Source organism: Drosophila suzukii, chromosome 4 (assembly GCF_043229965.1).
Source record: "Drosophila suzukii chromosome 4, CBGP_Dsuzu_IsoJpt1.0, whole genome shotgun sequence".
In the NCBI taxonomy this organism is placed as follows: domain Eukaryota; kingdom Metazoa; phylum Arthropoda; class Insecta; order Diptera; family Drosophilidae; genus Drosophila; species Drosophila suzukii.
Window position 1 is genome coordinate 1,888,766 of NC_092083.1, and position 27,581 is coordinate 1,916,346.

The following is a 27,581-nucleotide window of genomic DNA, read 5'->3' on the forward strand; positions in this document are numbered from 1 at the left end:
CTACAGGGGACTCAGAAAGTATGTACCTCTTACTGTTTTAGGTAACAGTACTCTTCAATTTTCCGATAATACTGTCAACAATTAAAGTGACCACCGGATAGACCGTTTTAGAACTTTTAAACTTAAAAGCAAAAAACAATATTTCTTAAATTACAAAATAATTAAGTCTGAAATGGTTTTTTTTGTTTTGTGGAAAAACTCTGGCACCTTAAATATTTTTACAAATGAGAAATTGGTTGGCGTAGAGAGGGATATGTTGACATACACACAAACAGTGGTATGAGTAAAATTGACTAATACGGATAGATACGTAACTATAGGAAAAGCGTTAAGAACTATACAAAATAGTAGTTGCTTTGAATAATAAGTTGTGTGCATGTTGTAGTGGTGAGAGTAATTATTTCATTGGTCAAACTGAGAATTCGATGGGCTGGGACTTTCAACTATTATATTGTTCAATTTGACCCAGTAGTTTCTTGTGTGTAGAGTCGAGTTTGACACTCGACACTGGTTAATATGGTTATTTTTATCTTGACAATGTAAAGTTCAATTTGTTCAAATCTTATTTTGTGAAAAGTTAGCAGTGACCCCAAATCAAGCCCATTTCGTTGCGAAAGGAATTTGGTTTTAGAGAACCAATCTTTGTAAACAAATGTTATCGCTGTATTAATGTTAAAGTTAAAAAAGCTTTGTTTTAGAAGCGTAAAGGCTTGTATTAATTTTAATTAGTTTTTAAAATTAAAATACTTTTTCCGTCAACGATTCTGTGCAATCTTTTAATGCCACTTCTTCAGTCCTTTTAACTTCATCGCCTTCAATTATAATTTTTGATGTCTCTTGTGGAACATTTGCCATTCTAGCATCAGATGTGCTTACAATAACAATATTCTCATCTATTACTTCCACATTTGGATTCTCCTCAGAAACGGTGGAGCGTTTATCGGCTTTTGTACTGTCTAAAACCGAAGTTTCTGGGTCTGATTTGATAGATGAGTCTTCTACAGTAGGATCCTCAGATTCAATTTCTGCGCTTCCATTTATTTCAGCAGTGCTATTCGCATCTGATGACAATGACGGCTTATCAATTTCAGCAACCTTGATTAAATCCTCAGTTTCTGCTACATCTGAAGTTCTTTCGCCATCTGAACTATGTTCATCAGATTCGCTTTCTTCAATTACTAAATCGGCATCGTCGTTATCATCTGTGGAAGTAATGCTCTGACCTACATTACTGCCAATATTTGATTCCAAAGGACTTTCGACTGAGTTGTCAATATTTTTGGTAGCCATTTCGATTACACCAGCGTCAACTTCTTGCGTTCCATTTTTTGTTTCAACTACTTTTTCCTTAAGATTGTAGAAAAATGTCGATGTCAAATTTATTTTTAATAAATAAAATTAAATAAAGAAAGGATAAAATGTTCGAGCGCTTCTATTCCCGTCCAGCAGCATAAAAGCAACGACCTAGAAAATATAGGCTAATCCCAACTCTTTAGCTAATAGTTTTCCAAATCACGGCCTTAACACAAACTGACGGACATGGCTACATCCACTTGGTTAGTGATTCTGATCAGGCAAGTAGGTATTATTGTTGGCCAACAGTGACGCTAGAGAATTTTTACAAGTTTTTTATCACCTTCCTCGCATACGGTTCTTTGTCAATATCGACTTTTTAAGCCAGTTTTGGGAGGTGTATACGTCCTTAAAAGGCTTTTTCTTTAGATATATAATGTACGGCTTGGTGCAACAGTTGCTAGGTCTTGCCAAGAAGGACATAAGCTAGAGGTTGGTCATTTCCTTAGAAAGGAATAGCAACCTCTATTTTTGAGACGAGATCCTTCTCAAAAAAATTTGACCCATTAAGCTTTGTAGTCGGATCTTTTTTTAAATCCGTAGGAATTACCGTGGTCTCCGTGGGCGTATTTAAAGTCATTTGCTTAGTATTGCGCGCTCGGAGAATGGTCAACACTTACTCCTATATCTTGAGAACTACTCATGATGGAAACAGTTTTTCTATGCGCTTTTTTAAAAAAATAAGATAAGAAAATCGATTCTTTCATTGCGCTGGACGGGAATCCCCTTTAAACGAATGCAATACACATACCTACGGTTAAATTGAGCTTGGCAAACTTTTAAAATACACCTTTTATTAGTAAACTTCTAAACAACATTTGTATGTTTTATGTTTGTGTTTTTTTATAGGATAGAAAATATAAATATTCTAAAAAAAACTAATCTCAAAAAATCTATAATAATCGAAATCCGAAAATTATTGTAGATTTATTAATACTTACCACGATACTTGAAGCGGGATCCATTTCTCAAATCTTTTAAAATCTAAAAAATAATAAGTCAAATAAATAAATGAATCAATAAACTTTTATGTAAACATTGTATCGTATCAAGAAAAACAGCAACAGGTGCTTTGATGCCGCAACATCGATTTCACTTGTGAAAATAAATATATGTACTATATATAAACACAAAGTACCGCAAAAGTTTGGTTGTGCTGTTCTTACGTAATACAATAAATGCCGGAAACAAAGAGTATTTTATAATAAAATAATTTTACTATCTTTTATATTTTTCACATACTTAAAACATAACCACTTTACCTGCTAATTTTTAAGTAGTGTTCGGAGTAGAAAATGTTTACTGCATACAATACTGTACAATCGAATTATTGAAAGATAATAATAAAACTAAAATCCGTATAGACCAAAAGAATGAACAAGTATACATACGTCTATGTATTTCGAGAATATGAGTGCACATCAAAGATAGCTTCCACACTGTCCACATTTTGGCTATTTACTATATAACCGACTCTTTCACATACAACGTTTCGAAAAATTTAAATTTAAATCTCACACATACAAAAAAATGACAAACACAACAAATGTATTTGTATATTTATACCTTTACGAATACAATTTAGACTCTAATGACTAGAGCATCTCTGCAAAATGTCAAATGATGTATACAGATTTTATTAGGGAAGTTTTAAATTATATTCACTGCTTCTAAAGTTATTAGGTTCTATATGTGTAATATATTTTATCTATTTTTTTACACCTATCATTTTAGTTAGAAGTTTCCATCGCAGTTTTAAAGCGATATTTATATTTTTCAAACGAGAACACCTCTTAACGAGGTAAGGAGTCGATATATAAAAGTTCTGATATACAATTTTGTAACGAAAAATGATTGTACATCGGACTAAATAAATACACTTTCTAAAATTTATCCCCAACAGCTTCAATTTTCAAAATATTCACTTTTACACTTTCATCGCTCTTTCTCCCAAACCAATTAAGATTTCTAAGATCTTGGTATACCATCTTCTTTGTTTTTGCGATACCTTTCGATTGGTGCATCATTCGTTCCTAACAGATCATCACAGCAGATTTTCAATTCTGCGGCTATATATATATGTTAGTCGCCTTCACACACTCTCCTGGTGCGCCGCGTCACTACGTGGACTGCCGCCCAGATCAGATCAGATCAAACGACCATGTATATCCTATAGCTCTTATAAGAGTCAAATGTTTACAATATATATAGCTTTGTTGTTATCATTATACCTATTTTTCAGCTGAGTATAGTAATTTTAAAGATTTTAAAATTATGCATTATACATTATATACATGCATTATACATATTATACATTACGTATCTATCCTAGCAACCATCGTAAAAATAATAATAAAATCCATAAATTTAGTTTTTCTGATTGCACCCGCATCTAAGTCAAAATATAATATTTTTATAACAGTTACTCATAGAGTAAAAGGTTAGTTTTGATTTGTTGAATGGTATGTAGTAGGTAGAGTAAAGCGTTTCCGACCCTATAACTTAAACAAACATAAACAAGAAAGGAAGTTAACTTCGGAAAGCCGAAGTTTGTAAACGCTTGCAGTTATAATTATTAAATTTAAAAATACAAAAAATTATATTCCAAATAGTATAAGATACTATGTCAAAAAACACCGAAGCTTTAATTTGTTTCATATTATATTCCCACCAATTTTCCGATCGTTCCAATGGCAGCTATATTATATAGTCGTCCGATTTAGATAAAATTAAATTCGAAATTCAAAGCTAATTAAAAAACGTTATTTCCAAGCTTAGGAGGTTATATGTTAAAAAACACCACAGATATAATTTAATTTTTTTCCGATTACTCCTATGGGAGCTATAAGATATAGTTGTCCGATCCGGCTGGTTCCGACTTATATACTACCTGCAAAAGAAAGATGACTTTTGGGAAAGCTTTAGCCCGATAGTTTTTGAGAGACTAGTTTGCGTAGAAAGGGACGGACAGACGGACAGACGAACATGGCTAGATCGACTCGTCTAGTGATGCTGATCAAGAATATATACACTTTATGGGGTCAGAAACGTCTCCTTCACTGCGTTGCAAACTTCTGACTGAAATCAATATACCCTCTGCAAGGGTATACAAATTAAGGTTGTCAGCGCACAGCCCTAACCGTATTTTTAGCCAATACTTTATGGGAGTCCTAGGGTGCGCTATAAAATCCGATATTTCTCCCCAATTGCCCCAAACAGAACCGAGCATAAAAAACTTTTTAATGTCCCATAAAATGCTTAGTGTATAAAAAGAGCATATCATAAACCAAAAAGAATTTAAACAAGAAAAGTAGTTAGCTTCGTCAAGCCGAAACTTGTATAACCATGCAGTTATAATTATTAAATTTAAAAATACAAGAAATGATATTCCCAATAGTATAAGATAATATGTCAGAAAACACAGAAGCTATAATTTGTTTCATATAATTTTCCCACCAATTTTCCGATCGTTCCTATGGCAGCTACGTGGTTTTGTGAAGTTTATGGTCAGGGTAGGGTAGGTCTTGTGTGCTTCCCTATTGTTGGCGACACGGTTATGACTCACTTTTGGAAAGGAGACAATCTGTCACATAACAACACCGGTTGAATATTAATTGCTTATAATGAGGAAAAAAACACGTGATTAGTAGTGTCACATGGGGGTGTGGGGGAAGTTTGCGACCTTTCTCAGGTACACAACAACACCTGTTGACTATTAATTGCTCATAATGAGGGAAAAGGAAACATAATCAATATTGTCATATGGGAATGTGGGGCGTGAGGACAATTAAGTAAAGAGTATCTTTATGAAAAAAAAGAGTAAAACGGTATACTAGGTTCGTCGAAAAGTATGTAACAGACAGAAGGAATCGATTCCGACCCCATAAATTATATATATTCTTGATCAGGATCACTAACCGAGTCGATTTAGCCATGTCTGTTTGTCCGTATGACCGCTGAGATATAAGAGCTAGGCTATTGGGATTTGGCATGCAGATTCCTGAGCTTTTTGCGCAGCGCAAGTTTGTTTCAGCAGGGTGCCACGCCCACTCGAACGGCCACAAACCGCATAAAACTGTGGCTCCTACAGTTTTAATACTCGAATAAACATTTTAGCTGAAATGTATTGTTCTCATCAATACCTATCGATTGACCCAAAAAAAGTTTGCCACGCCCACTTAAACGCCCACAAACCGCCCACAAACTTCAAGAAATCTTAAATATGAACGTGGATATCTCGGAAACTATCAAAGAAAGAGAATTGGGATCTCAGATTTATGTTCCGTAGCCTTGTAAGCAGCACAAGTTTGTTACGCGAACATGCCACGCCCACTCTAACGCCCACAAACCGCCCAAGCCTGTGGCGCCCACAATTTTTATTCTAGAGAAAAAGTTTTCACTGAAATTTATTGATCTCGTCAATATCATCGATTGATCCAAAAAAAATTTGCCACGCCCACTCTAACGCCCATAACGCTTAAATCTGTATACCGCCGGTAGATGGCGCATTTAATCTCGCTTTGCTGCTTGAATATCTCCATTTAGCTGAGTAACGGGTATCTGATAGTCGAGGTACTCGACTATAGCGTTCTTCCTTGTTTTTTATTAAATTTCTTCAATTGATTTGTTTTCCGTTTGTCAACAAACCCAGCTGCTTGACAGTAAGACGATGCTACTGCATTGCGGCTAAGCATTAACAACTTTGGTCACACTACAAAGAATACGATTTTTCTTAATCCTAATTTTCCTAAATCTGTCCCCCGTCCTCTCGTCTTTGTGAGAAAGGGTATTACGAATATCAAAGAACTTATGAATTTCATCAAGCCTGCCACAACCAACATAAGACTAAAAATAACTGGGCCTGCTACAGTTACGGTTTTCTCCTTCCGATGGTAATACAAACAAGGTAGTTCAACATCTCATTTTTAGTTATAATATCCCGTTTAACTCTTGGCAATTGAAAAGTGATTGATCTTTCAGGATCGTAGTCAAAGTCCTACAGTCTACGGATCCTGAAGATATCAACGCTGATTTGGACGCCGCTGGTCATGTAGATCGCAGTGTTTACAACCCCCCTGGTAAAAACAATGAGGACCGACCCAATATGTTCGTTGTTGAGCTAAGCCGCCAAATAATCTTCAAGTAAACGGCATTAAGTCGTTGGCATATTAGTCGATTACAAAAGTCCCTCTCGAACGTCGAGATGAAGTTGTTAGGTGTTATAATTGCCAGGGTATTGAACATGCAAAAAAAAACTGTTTCTTGCCTCTCAAATGCGCAAAATGTAGTGGTGATCATGAATCTCGAAACCCAGTTTGACCCGATAGGTCTCAAGATCAAATTTAGTGCATTAATTGATGTCCCAACCTCATCGCAGGCTACCGCAAATGTCCAGCTTTTCTAGAAGAAATTGCTCGTCGCAAATCTGGAACAACCAAAAACCAACCATCAATTAAATTTGTAGCTGCTTCTCTTCCTGCGCAGTGTTTGGGGATCAGCTATACCCACCCCGTCTTCTGGTTCTAGCACTTCCAATTAAGTCCTGAGGCTCTTCCGTCTAGTGCTGGCTTTGAACTACTTATCTTTCGCATTGACCAGATGATGTCAATGATGATGAAAATGATGAATCGGTTTAACGGCCGTTCGATTTCTAATGCGTATAAGATCAGGAGACATGTCTATTTTTGGCATTCGTTTCTCATTTTGGAACGCCAATGGTCTCTCTGGCAAAAGTTTCGAGTTAGAGCAGTGTGTTACCTCTAATTCAATTGATGCATGCTAATAAACGAAACGCATATCCACAGCCGTTCACATCTCCGAATTTTTGGATATGATTTATTGACGGCGAGTCATCCCGCTGACCGTCTTCGATGAGCTTCTCCTATTTTAGTCTGCTCGCAATTGCATTACCTACCTTACAGTACAAACTCAATTGTAATATGTCAAGCTGCTGCCATTATCTTAATTACGGATTTGGGAGACATCGTAATTGCTTATATTTACTGTCCCATCATTTTCTTGGACTGCTCAAAATTTTGGAAAGCTTTTTAGCGATTTTCCAAAACTGGTGACTGGAATGCTTACAATAAATTTTGGCATTCTAGCCGCTCTTTACCAAAAGGTGTTTAGCTTTTAGATCACGTCTTTAAGATCGCAAGTCCTAGCTACAGGAGGACCAACGCACTTTCCTTCTAATGCAAGGAAGAATCCCACGGCAAATGATTTTGCTATTTATAAGGGTAATTCTTCCAACTTACTGACTATACTTGAATCACATGATCTTAGTTCTGATCACATTCCGCTTGAAATACTTTTATGCGCTGCTGCTTCACCACAACTTACAAAGCAAGTCTGCTGTCTCGTTCGGCTAACATTGGACGCTTTAAGGATCATCTTAGAATCCTTAATGAGAATGATGAATCGGCTGAGCAGCCGCTAATAACCTGACTCTGAAGATTCAGTCTGCAGCTGCCGCACCCACTGCTAATGGTAATCTCTCTGCTGTTCCAAAGCTATGTATAAATCTAGGAGTAATGATTCTGGTTAATCAGAAGAGCTCAGGAATTCGCTGATTATTTGGAAAAATAATTTTAGCCTTTTTAATTGCTTACATATGAAGAGACTGCTGTTACTTTTGATGATGTTTCCCCTGGTCCTGCTTCTTAAATTCTGCCTATTGATGCAGAAGAAGTTAAAGACCAAATTAAGAGACTAAAGACGAACAAGGCCCCTGGGTATGACAGAATTGACGGGAAAGTAGCTCTGCCTGTGGCAGCTCTTTTGTTCCTTCCGCATATCTTCAATACTTTGATTGTTCTTTCCCATTACCCGGAGCAGTGAAGCATGCGAATGTTATGATCTCCTAGAAAAACGCCTCTCCCTGCTGAGCATATTCTTTTCGGCGCTTAAACCTATTGTCAGCCTTCTCCAATAGTTTTGAGGAAATCTTACTGAAAAGCTTTTTAGTGTTTATCTCTTCCAGGACGCAATTCCGAATTATCAGCTTAGTAAGCTTGAACCCATTCTTTCCCCGACATACTTTGATCTCCGATCATTTCATATTGGCAGAACCTGCAGGTGAAGGTTTGGTGGTCTAAGTCTAACAGGCACTTATCACCTCACCCTCAAGTACCTTGGGCTTACTTTGGACAGGCGGTTTACCAGGAAGCAGCACATTGTGGTTACCTGTGCTTCTACAAGGCAAAAGGCGAAGAAAATGCGATGGCTCCTTCGTCCGGGCAGTGGACTTTCGATCACGCCGAAAACTCGGCTCTTCAAAGCTATTTAATTCCTAGTCTACATTGGGGTATACACTTCTGGGGCTCTAAATGTAACACGTCTATAAAAATAATTGAATCCTGCATAAGATAAACGCCATACTATACGAGACACCCTACCAGGAGGAATTCTCAACATCCAAATTAGATGTCGGCCTCGCATGATCATAAGTACTATTAAGTACCTTGCGCAACGTATCCGTACGTATTTTTATAGGCAGTTTGTGATCGTCGTTCCAAGGAATAATAGTGCAGCCGAATTGGGAATATGTAAATGATTTTCTTACGGACTCATGCCTGTTCTGTGACGGCCATCCAAAGAACGCAGAAGAAATTGCATCAATAGAGAGAGGCGATGAAGAGCACAGTGAAGAGTGTATCCGACTACTCATAAAAGAGAGCGCTAACCCAAAAGACGCGCTTAGCTCATTAGTATCAGAATTCGAAGATAGCAGCATCCTATATTTTCAATGAGCGGGTTCCAACCTAGTGAAGAGTAAGAATCCAGCCGATGTTCTAGGTACTTCGGCGGAGAGGCGCAAGATGATGCAGCGCAACTCCGAGGAGCGCGCCGATATTAGAGCCAGGCGGACAGCGAATGTCGCGCGAGGCGGACAACAAAAGCTCCGGCTGATGTTGTTGATGTAGCGTTAGGAGAGAGACAGAAGATGATGAAGGCGCAGTGAGAAAGGCAAGCAGCTGCCGATGTGGTTGCGAAAGCGACTCCGACAAATGAATAAAGGCTTGCAGAAGATGTCCCGCAAAAGAATCGACGCCAGTGGCGTCGAACACTAGGGGTTTTTTGATGGATGACTTGATGTTGAAGTTTGTCCAGGCTCCGGCAAATTAGATAAGATTCCATCCCCTACCACAATGGCCCGTTCTCTATGAATAAATCTTTTGACCTTAACTGAGTTCGGCCAGAAATCGTTTTTGAAGACTGAATCGTAAAGGTTATCGGGGATACCAAGCTTGAAATTTACAAACTTTAAGGTTGTAACGTCAACATCTTTTTTTACAAGTTTTACAACAGTGAGAGAACTAGCATCCACCTTAAGCTTGGTGGACACATATTTTAAAACAGCATTCGGCTCTGTATCAGTTGCGAACTTTCCGACATGCAAAAATTTCTTGGTCGGCAAAACATGAAGATCTTCGGCATAAGGAGCCACTCCAACAACATGTTTATTGGGCTTGTTATTGTTCCTTATCTTCTTATTTCGAACCTGTATGAAATTTCCTCTCTCAATAACCAGAGCATGATTAGAAGGGTCAACGACCGCCAAAGACGTAGCAGCAGCAGCCGCATATGACTGGGGAGCTGCAGCTACGTTGGTAGGCCTCGGTAGACGAGGTTTGAGATTTACATTTAAATTCTGAGTCAATGCATCATCTTTAGGGGGAACGCCTCCATGAACTTATTATAAAGGCTTTGATATAAGCGCTTCAGGGCTTTCAATTTCTTATCAAATTCGTCAATTTTAGAATGCGAATCATTCGTAACACAGCTATCACATTGCCACAGTATGTTTGGATTTAATAAAAGTTTGAGCACATCGTCCGGTAGGGCTACGCAAGAAGTATGATAGGCGCGACGGCACAAAGAAGAACAGCGAGCAGCATCCGAAGCGCGAAGCTGGGTCAATGTAACATCGGTATTGCACTCGGGACAGCGGGGAAGTAACATAGCGAGAATTTTAAGCACGTCTGAACGCAAAGAAAGCTAGATTACGACGATTGGTGGAAGCTTCCACGTTTGCAAAAACTAATACAACTTTCTTCTCTTTTTCACCTCACTTTTCAATAGTGGGCAACTCTCCTAGCAATGGTATTGTTGTATGACCAAACGCACGTAATACTCTGGAACCCTTTAGTCATTTTGGCTTATTCAACAGGATTTTGTTTTGCTGGCTTTTGACTTGACGTGTAACACTGTTCACAGCTTCAATCGTTTCGATTTCATTTTCTTCGTTTTTTCGGTTTATATGATTTTGCCATTTATTTTTGTCTTGCTTCGACATGCAGACAACAGCTATGTGTCCTTTTCTACCGCACTTGTGACATACTTCATCTGTCAGCATCTTGATGGAAATCAACGACTACCCGACACGACATACAAAAGAATAGTTCTTCTCTTACGGCTAATTTTTTCACTTTTTCTCCTTGACGCCAATATGTTGTGTTCATGTTGAGCTCTTATCAAGGACTGCTTTATTCAATGTGCAACTTACGGAGTTGCCAGATGGAGGAATACAAAACCAGATGTCAGCTACAAAATTGACAATATATAACAAGGCTGAAGCAAGTTGAAGGGACTTTCCCTTGATTTTTACACTTGTGGAAGAAAAGGTCGCTATAGCGGAAATCTCCTTTGTGTTAACAGGCAATTAACGTACTCATAGCCTCTTCACCAAGCATTCTTTTTCACGCCGCTGAAGCTAACAGCTGATCGGCATAAGCAATCCGTATCCGAAGGGAGGAGACGTACAAATTTAGTTGCACCGAAAAAACCCAAAGAGCGCCCGCAGGAGGTCAGTGCATATGAAAAAGGACTTCTTATCAAGGCTATTGCCCAGTTTTGTGAGACATTACCAACCATTGCCAATATGCTGGACGACTTACTGCAGCATCAGCGGGACAACCCGGATCCCAATTCGGCTCCCACTCCCTAACGGTCCCAGTTGGTACATTGGCAAAGGGATTTACAATCACTAACTGTGAATATGAAAGTAAACGGCCGTGTTTTTTTCTGTGCTTCGAATTTTTTTGGTTTTTCTGTTTGCCCAAAACGGTTCAACTCAAAACTTGTAATATTCGGTCCCTTAGGGGGAGGGAATATATTATATTCTTTTCTGTGTTTTGTTTTTGTGATATCTGTTGCATTCCTTTGTGCGTTGCTCGTCGAAGCTACAGTGCTGTTTTGTGTTGTTGTTTCTGCATGCGTATTGACTGCATTACGCTTCCGCTCTCCCGCACACTCGGATTCTCTCTCTTAATTTTTTTCCCTTTTATCAAAAGCTTAAGCGAGCAGAGTTTGTGCTTTTCCCGCTTTTTTAACTGGTCGTTTGCAATTTTCGATCATTACACCTCCCTTGGTACGGTGGACTGAATAAAACAAATTATGGATACTTCCGTCTGCTCCGTTAAAAAATGCAAGCAATTAATCTGAGCTGACCAGTCAAGACTGATTTTGTTGGATGAAGTTGAAGTATATACAACACAAAACAAACATTGCCGTGGAAACATTTAATTTGACCTATGCTAGGGACACTTCATCTTTTAAGATCTCTGTTCCATATGAGCTCTTTCTAACCATATGTTCTGCAGATTTCTGCCCGGCACCTTTGGTGGTAAGGGATTTCGAAATTAAAAACATGGAAGAACGCTATAGTCGAGTACCTCGACTATCAGATACCCGTTACTCAGCTAAAGGGACCAAGGGGAAATAGAGATATGCAAGCAGCAAAGCGAGACTGAAATGCGCCACCTACCCCTGATCTCAATATATGGTTATGTGGGCGGTAGACAGATTTAAGCGTTATGGGCCTTAAAAGTGAAAATTGTAGGCGCCACAGGCTTGGGCGGTTTGTGGGCGTTCGATTGGGCGTGGCAAACTTTTTTTTTGATTAATTGATACGTATTGACAAGACTAATAATTTCAGTTAAAATTTTTTATTTAGCATATAAACTGTGGGCGCCACAGGTTTGGGCGGTTTGTGGGCGTTAGAGTGGGCGTTAGGGTATGCGTAGCATATTCGCGTAACAAACTTGCGCTGCGTACAAGGGTACGGAATCTAAATCTGAGATCCCATTTTTGTATCTTTGATAGTTTCCGAGAGGTTTGTGGGAGGTTTGTGAGCGTTAAAGTGGGCGTGGCAAATAGTCAATCGATAGGTATTGATGAGAACAATACATTTTAGTTAAAATTTTTATTCTAGCATCAAAACTGTAGGACCCACTGTTTTGGGCTGCTTGTGGGCGCTAGAGTGTGCAGGAATCTCAGGAATCTGCATGCCTAATCCCAGTATTGTAGCTCCTATAGTTTCCGAGATCTCAGCGTTCATACGGACAGACGGACATGGCTATATCGATTCGGCTAGTGATCCTAATCAAGAATATATATACTTTATGGGGTCGGAAACGCTTCCTTCTGCCTGTTACATACTTTCCGACGAATCTAGTACACCCTTTTACACTACGAGTAACGGGTATAATAAGAACAAAAGTAAAAAACAAGACATGTATAAACAAGACTCCCCAACCAAGGCCAGACTAGTGTCGCACCTTTTTCTTCTACCTTAGCACCTTTTTGAAAAAACTACAAACTAACTTAAATCTTGCGTAGAAAGCTAACTACATTTTATTAGGATAGTCTTTCTTTTGCATCTCATATTATTGGGTGTACTGAGACCTGGTTAAAGCCGCAGATCCTAAACTACGCAATTTATCCAGGTAAGAACATTTTTTATATTCGTGATGGACCATCCAGGCGAGGAGGTGGAGTCTTAATTGCCGTGGACTCTACCATTACGTCGGAATAGGTACTTGTTGAGGAATTCTATAATATTGCACTTATATGTGTAAGGCTATCGTCTTCTGGTAGTTTTATATATATCAACTGCTCGTACATTACGCCTGTACCTGAATTCCCGGAGTATTTCAATCATATTTTCGCTATAAAGTCAGTCTCAAATAAGCTGTCCAATAGAGAACAACTTGTATTTCTTGAAGATTTTAATATACTAGGAACTTCGTGGTCCATAGATGAAAAAACGAAAGCTTTCTACTTGTTAAGCCCGTCCATTTTCCTGGTCCCGATAGAAGGAATCGTTAATAATTCCTCTCCACCAGAAAAGTAGTAAAGTGGAAGCAAATTATTATAGAGGTATCTCTAAATTGTGCGCAATTCAAAAGCTTTTCGAAAATATTATTATTCCCCATTTGCACCACTTCTGTTGGTCCATTATATTACTTTTTATAAGTTCTCTTGTCTACTCCACGTTACCTCCGGTGTCCTACCTGAGGCCGCTACTTTGTACTTTATTTATAAACGACTCTTTCCCAGTTATATCTCATTACCTTACCGTGTACTAATATACGCAGATGATGTTAAATTATGCCTAAAGTACAGGGATACTTTAAGTGTAAGGTAATGACTTTTTGTCCCTTCAATACCCAATATGCGACATACCCGCTGAGTGAGGGCTTATTGGACAGAATAGCTTTAAAGGTGGTTAAACGTTAAAGGTGGTCAAAGGTGGTCGCTTGTCCGCCCGTCTGGACTCCAAAATACGGAATTTTCGTTGATGGTATTGAATCTGTTCAGGAGAACTTTTTGTTATTTGCTTTATTAATATATGTTTATACCCTTGCAGAGGGGTATTATGATTTCAGTTAGAAGTCAACGCAGTGTAGGATACGTTTCCGACCCCATAAAGTATACATATTATTGATCAGCATCGCTAGACGTGTCGATCTAGCCATGTCCGTCTGTCTGTCTGGCCGTCTGTCCGTCCGTTTCTACGCAAACTAGTCTCTCAGTTTCAAAGCTATCGGTCTGAAACTTTCCTAAAAGTCCTCTTTCTTTTGCAGTATATACTAACTTTCCTAAAAGTCTTCTTTCTTTTGCAGTATATAACCATCCGGATCTGAAAACTATATCTTATAGCTCCCATGGAAATAATCGAAAAAAATTAAAAAACATAATATCTTTGGTGTTCTTTAAGATATAACCTCCTACGCTTGGAAATAACATTTTTTAATTAGTGCTAAATTTTGAATTTAATTTTATCAAAATCAGACCACTATATCATATAGCTGCCATAGGAAAGATTGCAAAATTGGTGGGAAAATAATATGAAACAAATTATAGTTTCGGTGTTTTTGACATATTTCATATATTATTGGGAATATCATTTTTTGTATTTTTAAGTATTTTGAATTAAATTTAATAATGATAACTGCAAGGGTATACAAATTTCGGCTTACCGAAGTTAACTTCCTTTATTGTTTCTTTTTTTTCCATACAGACTAACAAGAAATTACATTCCCCTAATCTTAAATCATTGTAGAACCTTTCAGAGAACTATGTTCTAGCTTTATCCTATTATCTCAATATCTGACTCTATGTCCTTCCTAAAACGATAAGTATTAAATTTTCTAGCACAGAATTATAACCTTTTTTTTTTCATCGAACTACACGTCTGTCATTCCGCGAATTTGGTGCATGTCGTGTGCAATCTCGATTGAAGTTGCAAAATATTGAGTTTTATTTGGTTATACATAACTTAATAATAAATTGTCCGATTTCGATACTGTAGATAGGTATGAAAAAATGTGGACGCTGGACAGGTACCAGCGTTATGGGCGATTGTGGTACTATACCCACAGACGAACATGGCTAGATCGAATCGCCTAGTGATCATTATCAAGAATGTGTATACTTTATGGGGCCGAAAACGCTTCCTTCTACCTGTTACATATTTCCCAATGAATCTATTATACCCTTTTACTCTAAGAAGGCGAGAGGGATGCAAATGAACTCATATGAATATGAAGAAAATCGGCTGCTTACGAAATTTCACTAGCGCCACCTAGGTCTTACGTGATGTGGCGTGTTAGTGAAATCTCGCAGACAGCCGATATGAATAAACGATAGGTGGCGCTTTTGTGTTAGCTGAGTAACGGAAATCTGATAGTCGACTATAGCGCTTTATTTTGTTATTTATTTAATTTCTTTGTGCATCATTAGACTAGTCTTTTTTAAATGGGTCCAATTGATTTGCTTTCTCTCTTAGCTTAGCTTTTCTGATTAAGCCTAGTACTCAGATCGGCTAAGAGTTTCACTGATGTAATTGTAGTGGACCTATGTATTCAAAGTTCACCAGCAATGCATGTACCATGGTCTTACTGTCAAGCAGCTGTGTTTATTGAGCAATTTAAAAAAGAAGTCTGCTGGTGCACAAAGAAATTAAAATAAAAATAAAGGGAAGGTTCAACGCATGTTTTTATTTATGTAAATTAGTAGATTAAAGCTTCCTTCTCGTCCCACGGATGCTTCGCCATCTTTCCCGCGCCACCGCAGTCCAGCTCCAACTCCCAATAAGCATACTGAACCTTGAGGAAGTGGGAGCCGGATTGGGAACGGGTTTGTTCCGCCTGATGCTGCATGAAGTCGCCCAGCATCCTGGTAATGGCTGGTGGTGGCTCCTCCAGCTGTCCCCTTCTCCCTATAGAAGCCGGCGTGTGGAGGTGGAGACCGGTGATTCTTCAATGGACAGCTCGTCGGAGATCGAACGAAATCCCACTCGGCATGTTCCTTCCCACTGGAATTCTCTAGTGGTTCTCCTAAAACAGTTCAACTATTTTGCGGATTTTCCCTGTCGTTCCATTGCCTACTATCTGCGAAATCCCACAAAAACAGGCAAAAGCTTGAATTAGGCGTCCTTTTTCATCTACACTGACCTCCTTTGGGCGTTTTTAGGGTTTCCCTTTCATTTTTAATTTTTAAATTCCACACCGCACCACGAACACCGCCAAAGATTAAATTTCTTATTCTTTGGGCCGTGGCTAACGGCGTTCATCGAAATTCACTCGCGAAATCTGGTCATTTTTCTGGTGTTTCCTTAGCTTATCTGAGTACCACGCTGAAAAACAGACCCGACGAAAAGCGTTGGCCGCGTAATTGCCTCTCGCTCACTCCTATGGTTAGCTCGCGGTTTTCGTCGATGTGAGTACTAGGCTTTACTACGCATTAGAATTCACTGACGAAATCTGGTATTTTTTTCTAATATATCCATAGCTCATCTGAGTACCGCGGTGAAATACGGACCAGACGAAAGGCGTTAGCCGCCCATATGCCTCACGCTCACTTCTATGGTCAGCTCGCGGTTGGATAAACTTCCGTTTAGCTCCAACGCCCGATTTTGTTTAAACATTCCATATCGACGTGTTTTTGGGTCCTGATTACGGTAAAAATAGTCAAAGTTGGCGAAAGTAACGGGATCTTGAAAAGTAACGGTAACGGGAAAAAACCTAAAAATTAAAAAGCAGGTGAACAATTAAGAATATTGCAAGTCCCGCCATAAAAATGGCGTCAGATAGTTTCGATTAATCGATAACAGTACTTTAGGTGATGGACCTTTTTCGACTTTGATTTAACGATATATCGTGTTTATGTTTCTTTTCGTATTAAGCGAAACATACAAGTAAAAAGTAAACTCAGGTACACACATACATACCAAAGGTAGTACTATGACCCGAGAAAATAAAACGTCGCCGCGATTTTTGTTTAAAAAAATGTTTGCTTGCAACATTAGAAATGCCTTTATATATTCTTTGCTAAAACATTTATTTCCGTTTTATAAATTGAATTTGATTTTGTTTTCTTACCTGTATTTTTAACTACGAAAACTGAAATGCTCTTGCCAACATTTACATTTTGCTTATACTTTTCATTTAGAATTTATTATTTTAGTTTCGTGGCCTTAAAAATTGTAATGCCGTTCTCGTGTTTTGGTCATACCATCACTAAAACATTGAGTGACATCGATATCGACACGCCGATACAACAACAAACATTCGTGCGATATACCGGTCAAAATGACGGAAGTGTGCTGCAACGGTTTATTATTTTCAAACCTTTTGAAAATGTACTCTTATGTAGCGTTTTTAACGAAAACTATGCTATTTGCTATTGCTGTTTGCTTTGACTGCGTGGGAGCTAAACGGAAGTTCACCCATGTTTCCTGGTATTTCCTTAGGTCATCTCAGTACCTCGTATAGTTTACTGCAATGTAAAATGTTGACTGAAATTTTAATACCCTTTGCAAGGGCATTAAAATACGATTTCTATTTTAATTTTTTAAAAGAGGATGTGCTCAAAGAAACTCGATTGGTGATGATCGATACATATATTACAAGGTCTGATTCAGTTCGTTCAGTACCTATAAATCAAATAAAAGTTCAGTTTGGAAAAGTAAGGCAAACATGTTTAAACATTTCCTTTCAAAAACCCCAGTGTACCGAAGCCGATAAAGCTTTTGCGTCTTGTAAAAGCTTGAGCAGCAGCTCAAAATTTAAAGCTCTAACATGTTTGTAAGATACATCTAACGATACTTGAAATCAGTTATAAAAAGTTAGTAGATCAGATCGCTTGCCCTTCTTGTTAAACTAAATCCAATTTTTGTGGATTGATAGTACAAACCACGTATTTAAATTTTTTCAATCATAATAATGAAATCTTTGCCAAGATTTTGTATAACTACGTGTATCATATTTTTCTTAAACACTTTGAATGGAAATTTTATCATTCAACCAGTTTCTCAAAAACTTGAAGGCTATGAATACACGCAACAATCGTTTTTGCAGAGTGAAAGTAAACTAGAGGTCGTTAATGAGTGGAAATACTTGGACTTCGAATATTCATCTTTTGTTCAACGACAACAATCAATTTTGAATGGGTAACAAAAATCTTAAAATGTTAGGGATGCCACAGATCCACTTCAGCGCTTAGGTGGGTAAGATGTTGCATAGAAGAAATTTGCTCTGAAAGGGCGCTTTGTGATTTCTGTGGCAGTTCCTATAGGTTTTATACTTATGGTATAAGAAATAATAGATAAGTTGTGATAACACCGGGAAATATTAAGTAAAGAAAAACGGGTTATTAAAAATAAAAATAATGGGTGCTATCCATGCTGGACAGTTTTTTAAAACCGAGAACGAAAGCAATTGGCGGGTGTATCAGATACCCATTACTCTTGTAATCAATTTCACTAGGCAACGTCTCATTGGCCGTGTTCAGCAGAACAACATGATTTCTGGTTACTGCTGTATCAGTGATCAAGTTTGTTCTGCTGAACGCTCATGGTACATAAGGACGTCAAAAAAGTTTAACACTTCACCTGAAAAGCTCCACTATGCACTTGAAAAGTATTTTTAAATTGTTCCTAGTGTAAGATTTTGACAATAACTTTATAAGCAGTTGTTTTTGTTTTATTAACATTGGTTTGGTAAAAGTGATATCGATTGGCAGCGCAACTGTAGCAATCGTGGGCAAGTAAAAATAAAAAGGCCAAACTGTTGTAAAGAATTTTACCTACTTCATGGTTTTTTAATAATAGTTAATTCTTATCGATATTTTAATCATTACACGGGCCAGTAGCGATGCAGCGCACCATTTTTACGCTCCTTTTTTCCTAATCATGATACAGTATTTTTTTCATCATGACTAGTAATCCTGTGTGTTCAGCAGCACTATCGTAAAGATTCCATCAGTGATCAAGTATCATGTTGTCATGCATGTATGAACGCGGCCATTATGTATGGGAGCTTAGTTTAGTGTACTGTAGCACTCAGGGAGTGAGAGGGAGCTATAGATATACAAGTAGCAAAGCGTCTGTTCCTAATATTGCACACCTTGCTTGCTTATAACTTTTTAATGAGTGCCATTAATAACCAAAGAAAAACCTGATTTAAATTTTAAAACTGTGAGTGCTAGACGGGTTATAGGGTTATGGGCGCTTGTGGGCGTGACACCCTGTTGAAACAAATTTGCGCTGCGTAAGAAGCTCAAGAATCTACATGCCAAATCTCAACTTTCTAGCTTTTATAGTTTCCGAGATTTCAGCGTTCATACGGACAGACGAACATGGCTAGATCGACTCGGATAGTGATCCTGATCAAGAATATATATACTTTATAGGGCCGGAAACGCCTCCTTCTATCGGCTACGTGCTTTCCGACGAATCTAGTATAACGCTTGGTTTTATATTTATCGCGATTTCTTAAGAACGAGAGGAATTCGCGGCATTAAATTTGTATTTTCAATTTGAGAATAAGGCTTATTTTTATACCCGTTACTCGTAGAGTAAAAGGGTATACTAGATTCGTCGGAAAGTATGTAACAGGCAGAAAGAAGCGTTTCCGACCCCATAAAGTATATATATTCTTGATCAGGATCACTAGCCGAGTCGATCTAGCCATGTCCGTCTGTCCGTCTGTCCGTCTGTCTGTTCGTCCGGATGAACGCTGAGATCTCGGAAGCTATGGGAGCTAGGCTATTGAGATTTGGCGTACAGATTCCTGAGCTTCTTACGCAGCGCAAGTTTGTTTCAGTAGACTGCCACGCCCACTCTAACGCCCACAAACCGTCCAAAACTGTAACTCCTACAGTTTCGATTCTAGATAGAAAATTTTAACTGAAATGTGTTGCTCTCACCAATACCTATCGATTGACCTAAAAAAAAGTTTGCCACGCCCACTTAAACGCCCACAAACCGCGAAAACCTGTGATGCTAGAGAAAAAATTTTAACTGAAATGTATTGGTGTCGTCAATACCTATCGATTGATCCAAACATAAATTTGCCACGCCCACTCTAACGCCCATAACGCTTAAATCTGTCTACCGCCGGTAGGTGGCGCATTTTAATCTCGCTTTGGTGCTTGCATATCTCCATTTCCCTTTGAGTAACGGGTATCTGATAGTCGAGGTACTCGACTATAGCGTTCTTCCTTGTTTTTTATAATAAAAATCACAGACTGATTTTCAATTTTTATTATTAAAGTTGATAAATAAGACTTATTTTTTAATTTTTTATAATAAAAGCTGAAAAATAATAGTTATATTGAACTATTTTTTCTGACATCATAAAAATTACGGTCCCTGGCTAAAACATAGAAAACGCCAAGTTTTCTCTTCTCCTAAGAGATCAAGATCTAGGATCAGTAATTAATTTTTTGTTGTAGGGATATGGGTATTGCTAATGGAATAAGAGCAAATATACCCTTGAATGTCATTTCTATAGGAGCAATGTATATACAGAGCTTTCGGATTTTAAGATAATTAATTAACATTTTACCGAAAACGAAATGTGAAGGATTTTATAATATTATTCCCGTTACTCGTAGAGAAAAAGGGCATAATAGATTCGTAGGAAAGTATGTAACAGGTAGAAGGAAGCGTTTCCGACCCCATAATGTATATATGTATATCCTTGATCAGGATCACTAGCCGAGTCGATCCAGCCATGACCGTCTGTTCGTATGAACGCTGAGGTCTCGGAAACTATAAGAGCTAGAGTGTTGGGACTTGGCATGCAGATTCTTGGGCTTCCTGCGCAGCGAAAATTATTATTATTCCTTTGGGAGCTATAAGATGTAGTTGGCCGATCTGGCTGGTTCCGACTTATATACTACCTGCAAAAGAAATAAGGCTTTTGGGAAAGTTTCAGACCGATAGCTCTAAAACTGAGAGACTAGTTTGCGTAAAAACGGAAGGACAGACGGACATGGCTGGATCGCCTCGTCTAGTTATGATGATTAAATTTTATCAAAATCGGACAACTATATCATACAGCTGCTATAGGAACGATCGGAAAATTGGTGGGAAAATTATATGAAACAAATTATAACCTCGGTGTTTTTTGACATATTATCTTATACTATTGGGAATATAATTTTTTGTTTTTATACCCGTTACTCGTAGAGTAAAAGGGTATACTAGATTCGTCGGAAAGTATGTAACAGGCAGAAGGAAGCGTTTCCGACCACATAAGGTATAGATATTCTTGATCAGGATCACTAGCCGAGTCGATCTAGCCATGTCCGTCTGTCTGTCCGTCCGGATGAACGCTGAGATCTCGGAAACTATAAGAGCTAGGCTATTGAGATTTGGCGTGCAGATTCCTGAGCTTCTTACGCAGCGCAAGTTTGTTTCAGTAGAGTGCCACGCCCACTCTACCGCCCACAAACCGCCCAAAACTGTGGCTCCTACAGTTTTGATGCTAGAATAAATATTTTAACTGAAATGTAATGTTCTCATCAATACCTATCGATTGACCCAAAAGTTTGCCACGCCCACCCTAACGCCCATAAACCGCCCACAAACTTCAAAAAATCGTAAATATGAACGTGGATATCTCGGAAACTATCAAAGATAGAGAATTGGGATTTCAGATTTAGATTCCGTAGCTTTATACGCAGCGCAAGTTTGTTACGCGAGTATGCCACGCCCACTCTAACGCCCACAAACCGCGAAAACCTGTGACGCCCACAATTTTTATGCTAGATAAAAAATTTTAACTGAAATGTATTGGTCTCGACAATACCCATCGATTGGTCCAAAAAAAAATTTGCCACGCCCACTCTAACGCCCATAACGCCCCATTTTAATCTCGCTTTGCTACTTGCATATCTCTATTTAGCTGAGTAACGGGTATCTGATAGTCGAGGTACTCGACTATAGCGTTCTTCCTTGTTTTAAATTAAATAATTATAACTACGGAGTATACAAACTTCGGCTTGCCAAAGTTAATTTCCTTTCTTGTTTAACATATAACCTCCTACAATTGGAAATAACATTTTTTAGCTAGTTCTGAATTTCGAATTTAATTTTATCAAAATCGGACGACTCTAACATATAGCTGCCAAAGAAACAGTCAGACAAATAATGAAATAAATATTTTTAAAAAAATTGTGCTTTGTTGATTTAAATCGTATTTTCTTTTACTCTGGGATATAGAATATTTTAACTTTTCACCATTTCGAATTTAATTTTAGACAAATGTCACTGAAGCTAGCAACAATCAACTGCAAGGGTATACAAACTTCGGCTTGTCAAAGTTAACTTCCTTTCAAGTTTTTAAATTAATTTAACGTTCCTTCCTTCAGCTGCTATATGATTTATCCAACAAAAACAACTCTAAACGAGGTAAGGGGTCGTGCCGATCGCACCTTAAACACACAAAAGTTCTGATATACAATTTTGTTACGATAAATGATTGTATATCCGACTAAATAAATTACACTTTCTAAAATGTTTTCATTCTGCCCGCTTCAACAAAATATTTAAGGTTCTTGCATACAAAGGTATATTCTGTTTTAGCGTTCCGAATAAAAACATTTTAGAAAGTGTATTTATATAGTCAGATGTATGTGTAGCATTAGTTGTTTAGAAAATATAAGCCTTAAAAGCCTTTTCCGCCAAAATAGAGGGTTTTTTCAAAAGTCGTAAAACAAAAGACCCCAATACCCTTAAACCAAAAAGGGATTCATACAAACCCACAAACGAAGGGCCAGTCTTGTTTCTGAAATAACTCTTGAACTGAGCATTGCTTTTAAAACAGATGAGGTGTCATTCGATGTGTATTCTTAGTAGGAATAGATCTAGGTTAGTACCTGGGAGCATATATTTACACCGGACCCAACAGCTCCAACTTTCTAAATTTTCACTTTTAGACTTTCACCGCTCTTCTCCCTAATTCAATAAAGATTTCTAAAGTCTTGGTACGCAATTTTCTTAATTTTTGCGATACCTTTCGATTGGTGCATCATTCCACACTATCAGACCATCACAGTTGATTTACAATTCTGCGGCTATATACAGTGGTCACCTTCGGACACTCTCCCATTGCGCTTCGTAGACTGCCGTCCACAGTGATAGTAGTCCGATTTTTATCAAATTTAATTCTCAATTCTTAATAGTTATTGATAATAAATAAAGGCTATATACCGGAATAGGAGAGAATACGATCAAAAATAAATAAAGCTATATCTATTTTCCCTTTTGGTCCGATAGCTTTAAAACTGAGAGACTAGTCCGCGTAGAAACGGACAGACGGATCGCCTCACCTATTGATGCTGATTAAAAATATATGTACTTTATGGGCCGGAAATGATGCGTTGCAAACCTCTGACTGAAATCCTTATAAATTGAGGAGACAATATCAAACGCGTGTTGTTCGGATTTTTTTTCTGTGTATTGGCCACTAGGTGAAACTCCGCAATCTCATAATGCATTTCTTCATCTCCCTTGCGCTTCCTTTAGTTGAGTAACGGGTTTCTGATAGTCGAGGCACTGCACTAAGCGTTCTCCTTTGTTGATTTCACAGAGGCATGGACTCCTATCTCCTATAAATTTATTGAGTTATTAATAATACATGAGGTATATTTTTTGTTATAGATATAAGACTTAAAGATTTATAAGGTTATTTGTTACTTTTAGAATTAATATATTTTTATTTACAGAGACTTTGTACCGAAAAATAATTTACCTTTGGGAATTGATGTCCATCAAAGTCGCCTGTTTGTGACAACACCCCGTTGGAAAGATGGTGTGCCTGCTAGTTTGGGTACCATTCCATTCCCTCCTACAGAGTCAAGTCCAGCAATAAGACCGTATCCAAACTGGGAGGCTCATGGAAACCCTAAAAATCCCGACTGCTTAAAGCTGATGTCGGTGTATCGTACAGCTGTAGATAGGTGTCAACGAATTTGGCTTATTGATTCTGGTATTGTCAATGCTACAGTCAATTTAAACCAGATTTGTCCGCCAAAGATTGTTGTATATGATCTTAAAACAGACGAACTGATTGTTCGGTACAATTTAGAGTCTTCTCAGGTCAAACAAGATTCCCTGCACTCTAATATTGTTGTGGATATTGGAGATCATTGCGACGATGCGCATGCTATTGTATCGGATGTATGGAGATTTGGGCTTGTTGTGTATAGCCTTTCAAAGAACCGAAGCTGGCGTGTAACAAATTATAATTTTTATCCCGATCCAGTTGCATCAGATTTTAATATTTACGGATTGAACTTTCAATGGCTGGATGGTGTATTTGGTATGAGTATATCTTACAATGAAAAAATAATGCAACGCGTTCTTTACTTTCATCCGATGGCAAGTTTTAAGGTGAGTTGTATGTATAAGTAAAAAGGAAATGAGCAAGGTCTGTTTCATTCGATTTATTTGTAACGCTTTTAAGTGCACTTCAATTTTAGTTTTTAAATGTAAAGAATTACATATCAAGTACATGTTCAAAGTATAAAATTCTGGCTATAGGCTAGAAATGCTTTAGATGATATTAAAAAGTGCAAATAAATCGAAAATATGGTACCTTAACCACGATTATCTCAAGACTGCCACTTGATGGAAAGTTTCTAGGATATGGGTTACTAATCTACAGGTCAAGTTCTTTCAGTTTTGTATCCGTTAGTCTTTCAGCAAGAATAACTCCAGATTTTGTTGACCTGTGGACTTATTAAGAGTATATTATTTATTAAGTGACATCTAAAACAGGTTAAAACAACATAATGTTATAAATATTGATTACAGGAGTTTATGGTACCGATGGAACTCTTGTTAAATGAATCTCTATGGCAAGCAAACAATCAAGAAAATGCGAAGTATTTCGTTTCCATTGGGGATCGGGGATACAACAGCCAATCATCTACTTCTGCAATCACAAGGAGTGGCGTTATGTTTTTCACACAAGTTCATCAAGATAATATTGGATGCTGGGACACCTCAAAACCATACACTCGAGCACATCTGGAAAGACTTCTGGAAAATGGATCGAATCTAATTCAATTTCCAAATGACTTAAAAGTAGATAATGAAGACGACCAAAGTGTATGGATTATTAGTAACCGACTACCTATATTTCTATATAGTAATTTGGACTATGGAGAAGTAAATTTTCGAATTTTAAAGGCGAATGTGAAAAAGGCTATAAGCAATGGCATTTGTAATCCAGACAATAAGTACATTAATGGATCTAAATCAGCTTTTGTGTTAATCGAAGAAGGTCAATGTTATTAAAAATGTTTATAAGAAAAGGACACTGTGCAACCTTAACGTCTTTTTGAGGGTACTTCGTTATCTAAACGTAATTATTATTTTAAGCCTCTCTTGCTTAGCTGCCGTTTGGATATTTTAACGATGCTAAGGCTCAGTTAAAAATGGGTAATCATGACTGATCAGCATACAGAGCTCACAAAATAAAAACAAGAAAGGACGCTATAGTCGAGTACTTCGACTATCAGATACCCGTTTCTCAGCTAAAGGGACCAAAGGGAAATGGAGACATGCCCGCGTACAAGGGTTTGGAATCTAAATATAAAATCCCAATTCTCTATCTTTTAGTTTCCGAGATATCCGCGATCATACTTACGATTTTTGATGTTTGTGGGCGGCTTGTGGGCGTTAAAGTGGGCGTGTCAAGCTTTTGGGTCTATCGATAGGTATTGATGAGAGCAATACATTTCAGTTAAGGTTTTTATACTAGCATCTAAACTGTGGGCATCACAATTTTGGGCGGTGGGCGTAGTATACAAAAGTATATATATTATGTTTAGGTCTATCTATAGGCATTGACGAAAAAATGTAACTAGCACTGAAACTGCCACAGTGTTTTGCAGTTTTTCAGAAATCCAAGCTCTCTATGAATACATTAGATTCGTCGGACAGTGTGTATTCCACAATGCAAATAATAATTATGTACATTTTAGGAATGCAATTTCAAATTGAGAATAACAGAATTAGTATGTTATTTAAATTTACTTTTGCGCTTTGCAGGAAATGTGTTAAAGCTGTTTAGGATTTGCATATTAAATATTTGTTTACAAAAGGATACCAGTGGGTATTATAAAGAATTTATATAATCGAATCCCATTTCCCCAACAGCTGTAACACATACAAATGGGTTGAAGTATTTTGACAAAACACATAATTTTGCTTATATTTTTTATGATTTTTTGAAAATGTTTAGAAACATGAATTTGAGCCAAATTGATCTTTTTTTATACACATTTTCAGACATTTTCACCTTTAAACAAGGAAGAACGCTGTAGTCGACTACCTCGACTATCAGATACCCGTTACTCAGCTAAATAGAGATATGCAAGTAGCAAGGCGAGATTAAAATGCGCCACCTACCGGCGGTATACAGATTTAAGCGTTATGGGCGTTAGAGTGGGAGTGGCAAATTTTTTTTGGGTCAATCGATAGGTATTGATGAGAACAATACATTTCAGTTAAAATTTTCTATCTAGCATCAAAACTGTAGGAGCCACAGTTTTGGGCGGTTTGAGGGCGTTAGAGTGGGCGTGGCACTGTACTGAAACAAACTTGCGCTGCGCAGGAATCTTAGGAATCTGCGTGCCTAATCCCAGTATTGTAACTCTCATAGTTTCCGAGATCTCAGCGTTCATACGGACAGACGGACAGACGGACATGGCTAGATCGACTCGGCTAGTGATCCTGATCAAGAATATATATACTTTATGGGGTCGGAAACGCTTCCTTCTGCCTGTTACATACTTTTCGACGAATCTAGTATACCCTTTTACTCTACGAGTAACGGGTATAAAAATCATAAAAAATATAAGCAAAATGATTTTTGAAAAATTTTGATTTTGTTTTGAAACTTTTTGCATCAAAAAATTGAAGTTTTCAAGTCGAGAAAAAAAGTTTAAAAAGTAGATGCTTACACAAATTTGTCCTTTTCAGTAAGTATTGAATGGGTTAAGAAATGTATTGTATCATTCAAACGGCGTTTAAATTACCTTTCCATTGATGTCAAAGTGTACAAGAAGTAAGTTCAAATTATGAGTATATTTAACTTTTGTTTTGTCAAAACCAGCGTATATACACTAGGGCGGTCCATATTTGTATGGAAATTTTTTAGGTGCTACTCTCGTCTGCCTATAGGGTGCGCATTGAGGAATTTAGGGTATACCAAACGAAATTTTTTGAAAATAACGCCTTATAGGGTCTGCGAATTAGTTTCAAAGTTTATAACTATACACACTGGTTGAGGTTGATCAAATATATTATTTTCATAAAGGTGGCCCTGACTTGGATGGAAAGTCCGTTGTGTCTAGTTCTGACTTTAGTTCACCCAATTTATAAACAAATTTGAGCCAAGAACTAACTTCCAAGTAACTCTGAGGTAACAAATCCGGGAACTTTAAAATTCAATTACAAGAGAAACATGGCCGACCGCCAAGTTCCTTTTCCACGTAAATTCTTAAGAAATCGCGGTCCTTAGAGGACCATTTTTTCGCGAATTTCGCGGGTGAGTCCCCTAATCTAGGGTGTTACCCAGCTTCACACACTCCACACCAAACGAATACTGTAAACATGCAAGCCGATATTGTAAAAATCAGAA

At 37.8% G+C, this 27,581-nt stretch overlaps 2 protein-coding genes across 37 annotated transcripts in view; one reads left to right on the top strand and one right to left on the bottom strand.

Moving 5' to 3' along the window:
* LOC108020336 (putative leucine-rich repeat-containing protein DDB_G0290503) overlaps window positions 1-3,444 on the bottom strand; it is a 40,962-nt gene extending 37,518 nt beyond the window's left edge. For 5 of the 35 annotated variants that reach the window (XM_065867400.2, XM_070997177.1, XM_017088472.4 and 2 more), the window contains exons 1-4: window positions 2,745-2,883; window positions 2,616-2,667; window positions 2,295-2,337; window positions 748-1,347 (exon numbers count right to left, since the gene is read on the bottom strand). In XM_065867400.2, the coding sequence (XP_065723472.2) occupies window positions 748-1,347; window positions 2,295-2,318 (624 nt within the window). In that variant the 5' untranslated portion in view covers window positions 2,319-2,337; window positions 2,616-2,667; window positions 2,745-2,883. Of the gene's footprint in view, window positions 1-747; window positions 1,348-2,294; window positions 2,338-2,615; window positions 2,668-2,744; window positions 2,891-3,338 lie in introns of those variants that run through there. The other 30 variants (XM_070997183.1, XM_017088486.4, XM_017088487.4 and 27 more) reach the window with 21 other exon arrangements.
* yellow-h (L-dopachrome tautomerase yellow-h) overlaps window positions 1-25,251 on the top strand; it is a 44,599-nt gene extending 19,348 nt beyond the window's left edge. Inside the window, exons 1-3 of one of the 2 annotated variants that reach the window (XM_017088495.4) lie at window positions 17,771-18,091; window positions 23,656-24,322; window positions 24,746-25,251. In XM_017088495.4, coding sequence (XP_016943984.1) covers window positions 17,865-18,091; window positions 23,656-24,322; window positions 24,746-25,231 — 1,380 coding nt within the window. In that variant the 5' untranslated portion in view covers window positions 17,771-17,864 and the 3' untranslated portion in view covers window positions 25,232-25,251. Of the gene's footprint in view, window positions 1-17,770; window positions 18,092-23,655; window positions 24,323-24,745 lie in introns of those variants that run through there. The other variant, XM_065867414.1, reaches the window with a different exon arrangement.
* Window positions 25,252-27,581: the final 2,330 nt, after the last annotated feature.